General features: G+C 50.3%; 1 protein-coding gene across 1 annotated transcript; it reads right to left on the bottom strand.

Moving 5' to 3' along the window:
• Positions 1-741: 741 nt before the first annotated feature.
• On the bottom strand, positions 742-3,446 carry LOC123387976 (alanine and glycine-rich protein-like). The gene is made up of 3 exons (XM_045066703.1): positions 2,704-3,446; positions 1,414-1,526; positions 742-844 (listed from the first exon to the last, which is right to left on the bottom strand). Exons 1-2 carry the CDS (start codon positions 3,236-3,238, stop codon positions 1,501-1,503), a joined length of 561 nt encoding a protein of 186 aa, XP_044922638.1. The 5' UTR covers positions 3,239-3,446; the 3' UTR covers positions 742-844; positions 1,414-1,500.
• Positions 3,447-7,496: the final 4,050 nt, after the last annotated feature.

Genomic DNA, 7,496 nt, shown 5'->3' with positions numbered 1-7,496 from the left:
CTCTCCCTCTCTCTGTCTCTCTCTCTCTGTGTCACACACACATCACCTTCTTTTAGTGGCTAGAAACTCCCCATCATGGTGTTTCATGCAGACAGACTCGAGGTGAGGAGCACAGAAGATACCCTTCTAATTGGCTCAAATCTGTAAACATCTGAGGCTTGCAGCAAAACGAGCAAACATTTTTGCTGCAGAAATTTGCATAAACCTTCAGACAATCCTTTGAAAATCGAGCGATGCTTTTTGGCCCTGGATTGCTTAGAGTCTGCTTAGAGAGGTCTGTAAACCGTTTAGAGAAAAATAGGACCCTCCAATGCTAATACTTGAATGAAAGAACCAAGCCTTCCAAGTGATTTAGGTTCTCTGTTTGCAAGAACCAGAAACACACAAAAGGGTGTGGGTCTCAAAGGTTTCTAGAGAAAAATCAGTTCGGAGACTGCCATTTTGTGAGGTTCCACAAAGCCCAGCACATCGCCTGGATTACAACTCTGCACAGGGGAAAAGTGCAAATATGGCTGCCTTTTCAAAAGTGCAAAGTCTTTTCCTAGACCCCCTTCCCCAGGCTGAAAAGGAAGGTCATAAAGTTTGCTTTTATGTGGCTAGAGGAAAATTGGCAATTGAGATAATTTCTTAGAAAATTTTAAAGTGAGCAATCTCTGTTCAGTTCCATATGTACAGATCAGTGTAAAGTGTTTTAGCTTGGAAGGGCCCCAATATTTGCCCCACATATTCTTACACATTTTCTTTTGTAATTAAAAACATTGTTTTATTATTCTTCAATGCATAAGATGTTGCTATTTCACATCCAAGCTTGTGTCCTCTGCTTCCGTGGTGTTTGCTGATTCTTCTGGAATCGGGGTGGACAGGGGAATAGAACATTTTAATGGACCTTGGATACTGCTGTGGTTCCCTCCAGCAAAGTTAGAGCACACTGTTTCCAGAAAGAATATCACTTTTGGGGTGCCTGGGTGGCTCAGTGGGTTAAAGCCTCTGCTTTCGGCTCAGGTCATGATCCCGGGGTCCTGGGATTGAGCCCCACATCTGGCTCTCTACTCAGCAGGGAGCCTGCTTCCCTCCCTCTCTCTCTCCCTGCCTCTCTGCCTACTTGTGATCTCTGTCTGTCAAATTTTTTTTTAAAAATTAAAAAAAAAGAGTATCACTTTTGCTGACAGATGGCAACAGAATTCCTTTAATAAAAAGCATCCAAGATCACCGAAAACTTTTCAAGGGATACAAATGGCCTGCTTTAGAGGGTGCTGTGTGTTTTCTGTTTAAGTCTCTGTTCACTTAGGTACTTACTGGATATGATGATGTTAATAGTAGAAAATCTACCCGTAAACATCCAATGCAAGTATTTATAAATGCATTGCTAGAAGTCCAAAGATGGTGTCCTTGAAGGATAGGGGGATGGGTTACCTCCTTCAGGCAGGTTCTGAAGCCTGGATGGTCATGCCCATGCATTAATGACGAGGAGAATGCTGGGGCCCTCAAGGACATTTACTTTCAGCTGGTGTTCTCTGGAGCAGCTCCTATCAAAAGTACAAAAGGAATGTGACTCCTGCTTTTGAAGAAAAAGGACTTTTTTTTTTCCCCAAGGCTGAAATTGAGGGTCCGCTCTTTACTGGAACAAATGGAGCCCCTCTCCTCTTCAATGTTGCATTAAGCAGTCTTTTCGATGGACAGACATTTGGGGGGCAATGGAAGAAGGGGAAACTATAATTAAATTGAAATAAATTTCTAATTAAATTAGAAATAAAAACTGCACTTAGGGGAGACATAGCAAGGGTATGAAGATAGGGGATCCAGAAAGACTGCCTCCCCTTGAACCCAGCACTCTCCAGGAGGATATTTCTGCCAAGATAAATGTCAAGCATTGGGAGTTCAAATGTTATTTTGGAGAAGTTGACAAGTACCCAAAACCATTTCCAGACTTTGAGCTGGTTGGTGACTCTCCTACCCCCAGAAACCCCAAGAAATGGGAGGGACCCCAATTTGTGTTGGAGAGGTGTTAGGGGGAGGGCGGGCTTTCTTGGCCTCCAGAGCCCAGGTTTTCTGCGCTAGATCACTGGGTCTGGCTTGCCTGGAGATGAGAGGGGCAAAAACCGAAAGTGCCTGGCTGCCGCTGGGGAGCGGGCCTTTCTGTGACGGGAGGGGAGGGAAAGCCAAGTGACCCGCGCAAGGAGAGTCGGAGGGGGTGACTGCCAGGAGCACCTCCCGGAGCGCCTGTGCAGTACACCGCATTCATTTCCCAACACAACGCTCTATTCAGCAGAGGTTTCGAGCCAAACCAAAAAAGAGCAAAAGAAATACTTCCTAGAAAAGGTGAGAGTCAGGAACCATGGAGGCAAGAGACGCGGAGAGAGCCAGGAGGAGCAGAGAGGAAGAAAGAGAGGAAGAAAGAGAGGAAGGAAGGAAAAGGAGGAGGAACACACACAGAACAGAAGATAGCGGGGAGAGAAAGAAGAAAAAACATGGCGCTTGCGAGCTGTATGTGCAAAATCCGCAAGGAATTGCAGCAAATTCCTTTTTGTTTGAAGAAAATTTACAACTTGGTAATAGACCTTTTTATGACCTATTTGCGGTCGTCATTGGCTGCGGCTGGTCATGTGCAGGCGCCGCTCGCCTTCACGGCCTTTTTCCTGATTTCCCAGGCGAATTTCCCCCCGCATTCTGCTTTCCTGGAGCCTCACCCCCTCTTTTTCTAACCTTTGTCTCTGCAGAGGTGGGATCCAGTCGCGGGCTGCGGGATTGCGGGGTCCGCGGCGGCCTCCGCTCCCGCCTGGCGCCCAACGTGGCCCCACCGCCGCTTCGCTCCGGCCGCGCCGCTGCCGCCTCCGGAGCCGGCGGGGAGCCCGGCGGGCGGGAGAGCCCGGAAGGAGCCCGGGGCGCTCAGGCCCCCGCCGGCGCCGACACCGCCCGCCGGGAGCAGCCGGCCTGCTCCGGGGGACTGAAGCCGCGCGGTTCCGGGGCGACCCTTTCTCCAACGTGAGCAGATCCCTGCAGCCCCCAGTGCACGTCGCCCGGCAGCGCTTAATGGATTACTGCAGCCGCCCCGGCCGACCGCCGCCTCCCGCTCGGCAGCCTCCGGGTAAGAGTCGCTCCTCCCCGCGCCCAGCACTGCCGCCGAGGAGCTCCAGGCGCCCACCTCCTTGGGCAGCCCGGTGAGCTTGGCCCGACTCCCTATACTTCTCCGGTACCTTGGGGTGGCTTTCTGCGCCCCCCTGCTTCCTAATCGCTCCATCTCTGAGCAGGCGTCCCCTGGGGCCCCGGCTGGGGTCCAGCTGAGCTCGGAAGTCCAAGGGAAGCCTCATTTCCCCTCGAGATTCGGAGAGATAGGACCCCACTGGATCGAGAGCCCCTCAGTCCCCACCCTGGGAAGAATCTGTAGATGGTTCCTGGGCGTCTTAGCTGTGCCGCGGGTCACTAAAGGCACTCGATAGTATAGAGCAGTGTTTTGCGGTATGTCTGTGTCAGAGGTATCTGGGAGGCTAACAGGTGTTTTTTGAGGGTTGAGGGTTGGGGCTGGGGTGGGGGTGGGGTGGATTCTGCGTACCCAGGATGTGTTCGGTTTGTTAATCTAGGCTTTGGTAAGTGATGCTGGCTAATTTCTAGGGTTTATGGTTTACTGGGCCTTATGTATGAGATGGAATTTTAGATATTTTTAACCGTTTCTCTCGTTCTTAGAGAATTTTTATAACAATTTAAGAAAGGTTCCTCCCACATCTAATGATCTATCAAGTGAATTTGGATTATTTTATGTCACAAAATGAATACATATTTTGGGAGGTATTGGGATCATAAAATCCGGTTCAGGTCTTGGGTAAAAATCAACAGATATTTAAGAAATTCACAGCGTGTCTAAGTTCAAATATCGCGAGTGTTTCTTACTTGGCAGAATAGGAAAAGAATAGATATCCTGCTCTCTAATTGCACTGTCGTGGTGGGGTTTTGTCTGTTTGTTTGTTTGTTCTGTTTTGTTTTGCCTTCCAATAAACGTCATATATAGCAACATTTTATCCTTTTCTTCAAAATACTGAACTGAAACATTATCTATGCATTAAAAGAAAAGCCTTTGCAGAAAAAAAAAAAAAAAGGAATGCTCTTTTATCCCACCGATTTTGAACAGCACTTGAGGATGCATCTCTCAAATCCTCTTGACTATTCCCTCATGAGCACCTTGTGAGAGAGTAAAACCTGTGGACAATATGCCGCATTGCGCATGGCGTGGACCTGCGCACGGCTGAATACCGCCTCCAGAGCACCCAGCGGTAGATCCTAATAATATTCCAACTATTCTTTGTAATCGTTTTGGCCATAAAAGTGTTCCTAAACAATAAATGACATCTGTGTAGAAAGGTTTCTGTGGTCACGAGTGATGGAATCGCGCTGGCTTCAAAATGGAGGGCCACTATTTGTGGCCGGTTGACGTCTGAGGAATTGTCGTGGCTCACTATGGTCTCACAAATAAGAAACAGTGATATTTTTTATTTGGAATATCTGTATTTTGTAACTATTTCGACACTACGGTACAATGGCTGTTGAGATCATTGTCTCATATTGGTAAAAAGCATTACCTATTGAAAAGCAGGCCCCAGATCAGAGGCACGTAGGCCTGTCCCCTGGCAGTTCCAAAGCCTAAGGAGCCCCCTAGATGGGCTGGGACAAGTGTGGGGGTGGGGAGGAGTTGTGATCATGATGACCAAGCCCTAGTTTTGGCAGCTTCAGTTGCTTTTTCCCTGGGTTGGGTGGCTGAGTGTGCCCAAGTGACTAAAAACCTAGGCCTACCACAGGTCTTCTTACCCAGCAGAGGGTGAGGTCATGGGCAGATACGGAGGACTGAAGGGTTCTTTGTAAGTCCTGTGGTAGCATTAAGGGTTTATTGGAACTTAACGGTTGATTGCATTTAAGGGAGTAAATAATCTGCAAATCACATTTGAACTCAGGCCAGGAGGAGACTAGTTAACGCTTTTGCTACTGCCGGAAATGCCCCCATTGTCCCTGTTAACCCAATTTTTTAAAAAATTAAACTCAATTTTTTTAAAAAAATCAAGTAAGAAACACTTTGACTCTGAAAGCTCCTAAGCCAGGAAGTGTAATTCCCAGCGTCCTCAGCCCGAACCTCTTTCCGTTTACAGTTCAGGGAGTCGCTGACATGTCGGAGCCTCGGTGTTTTACCGGTCAGGCTGAGAGCTGGGCTTGCACTTTTCATGAGGACCAGGGAAAAGCGCAAAACTCGCTGTTATAAATGTGGCCAAGCACCAGGGCTGAAAACCAAACGTATTTTCCAGTCAGATGCTCCTTCAAATAAGTATATTTCGCCAGAATTCTGTTTTCTGAGCTAGGGAAGCGGGGGAAATCGGAACAAAGACAGTATTTCACTCTGGGCAGGCAGGCAGCTGTTAGAGGTATTTACGGCCTTGCCGCAGTGCGGCCGCGGGGCAGGGCACGCGGGGGCACCGGAAGCTAGGGAGAAGCCACCAAGAACTCGGAATTCCGACCTAAGTCCAATTTAGGGCCACTTTTCCGGAATTGGTGTGAATAGATACCCTCTTTCTAGGAACGAGTCCCTTAGACTTGATGGTTGTGCAGAAAGAAGGATAAGTTGTGCTTTCTCGACGTAGGGTGGTTTTCCCCTGCCTCGATGAGCCAGTCGAGGGAAGCCGTGTACTAGATGTGAAATTGCTGATCCAGATGACAACCTTGAGAGTGTACATTGGCAACATGGCGATTTGGGTGGTTTGGTGGAACAGGGCTTGCAAATCAGGACGGCTGGGGCTTTTAACACAGGTTTTCCTGGAAAAAAAGAAAGAAAAGAGAAAGTAACGCATCCTCTCTCTCTGAGATGGGGCGTCCAAGCTCCTCCGCAGGTAAGAACGCAAGCAGTGCGAGGCGGCGCAAACCGCAGAGCAGCGTGCGAGCTGCTCTTGCAGTTCAGTGCCCTAAGCGCAGTTTGGCGTCTGGCGCATGTGCAGTGAAATAGCCCAGCCCGCGGGATCCAGCCAGAAGGCACGGATGGGGGAGGGGGCGAGTGGACCCAGGGCAGGAAGATAGAACCTGATCTCTCCACTCCTCCCTTCCTCCCTCCCTCCCTCCTATGCACTACTCATCTTTCCTTTATTCCAGCCTTCAATCTAAATATAGCCAAACATGTTGTCCTTGACTACGTTATTTTCAATCATCTTGACTCACCATCCCATCCAGTTTAGGAGTCTGCAAATACGAGCTAGTGGCCAAAGGGAAGCCAAATCTTTCAAAGAAAGGTGTTAAAAGAAACACGCACACGCACACTTTTAACACCTTAAAAGAAAATTTTTATGCGTGATCCTCAGGAAGTGTACAGATTTTTTTTTTTTTTTCCCCAGCCTGGTTCTTCTGCTTTAGAAAAAGGCCTTTCCTCCTGGCGTTTGCTCAAACCGCCAAACTTCAGGCCAGTCCTTCAGCCATACCGTTTCCGGATTTTGTTACACCCGTGCAGCCCGTTCGAGGGCTCTGAGGGGTCCAGCGGCTCAGCAGAGATTGGTCAAATAAATAAATAAACGGATATACTGAAGGGATTTTCTGCCTGAACTTGCCTAATTAATGGGGGATGCATAATCCTGGGCCGAGAGCCTTGGGGGTGGGACGGGAGGGGGTGTTTCAGGATCCTCTGGACCTCTGGCCGCCCCCAGGCCGCCCCCAGGGGACACTGAGGGACCGGCTCCCAGGCTCTGGTGCCTGAAGACCACCACCCGCGCGAAGAAGCCTCAGCCTCGGGTTTTCCGGGCAGGCTCAGTCCCCCTGCCCGGCTGTCTGGCACCTTGTCCAGGAGGAGGCGCTGTAGGACAAGCGTCTTGCCCGCTGCGGCGGCGCGGGTGAGGCCCCGGGCGCGGGCGGGGGTGGGGAGGACACGTGACTCTGCTGCCTTCTCCTCTTGGTCGCCTAGTACTTTCGGCCTCTGTGGAGTGTCGGAGGTACTGCGCCCACCCCAGAGGGCTGCTTCCCGGGATGGACAGCTTAGGCCAACCCGAGGCCGCAGAGCCTGAAGGCAGATTGCAGGGTGGCGGGCCACCTCACTTCCTCTGTCTTCCCGGAGGTGGCGCGATTTCCGCGCGCTGGGCTCCTAAAAGCAGGACACTAGGGCCCGGCGGTAGGAGGGGACGTGTTTAACCATATCCCCTGGCTGGGCTACTGTTTTTGCCACCCACCCATAACTGCGATCCTTGGTACCCAGAATCAGCAGCCTTGAAAAGCACAAAGTCCAACGCCTCCCGGGGCAGGCGGACGGGCCTCACCATAACTCTCCAACCACAGGGCCTGGGTTCCAAGGGATTCCCTCTGGGTGTCCTTGAGGCTCTGAGGGGTCGAATCTCATTGACTTTGCAGCCTGAGAACACTGCAGATGCTCAGCTCAGCTCTTTCCCACACCACCCCCACACACTTTCACCTCCGCGCCCATTTCAGAACTTTGGTGGACTCCACGGGTCGTTTCTTGCACCACTGTGACACCCAATTTCAACAGT

This window comes from Mustela putorius, unplaced genomic scaffold (assembly GCF_011764305.1).
Source record: "Mustela putorius furo isolate JIRA1106 unplaced genomic scaffold, ASM1176430v1.1 tig00003869_pilon_pilon_pilon, whole genome shotgun sequence".
Taxonomy (NCBI): Eukaryota; Metazoa; Chordata; class Mammalia; order Carnivora; family Mustelidae; genus Mustela; species Mustela putorius.
The sequence above is the reverse complement of the archived record's forward strand: the minus strand, read 5'-3'. Positions and strand labels throughout refer to the sequence as shown.

What these genes read in the sequence shown, in the direction of transcription:
- LOC123387976 (XM_045066703.1), bottom strand. Translation starts at nt 3,238, where the DNA reads ATGGAGCGATTAGGAAGCAGGGGGGCGCAGAAAGCCACCCCAAGGTAC. An exon ending in CCACCTCTGCAGAGACAAAG is followed by an intron (nt 1,527 to 2,703) that starts GTTAGAAAAAGA and finishes TACTTTTGATAG; the next exon opens with GAGCTGCTCCAGAGAACACC.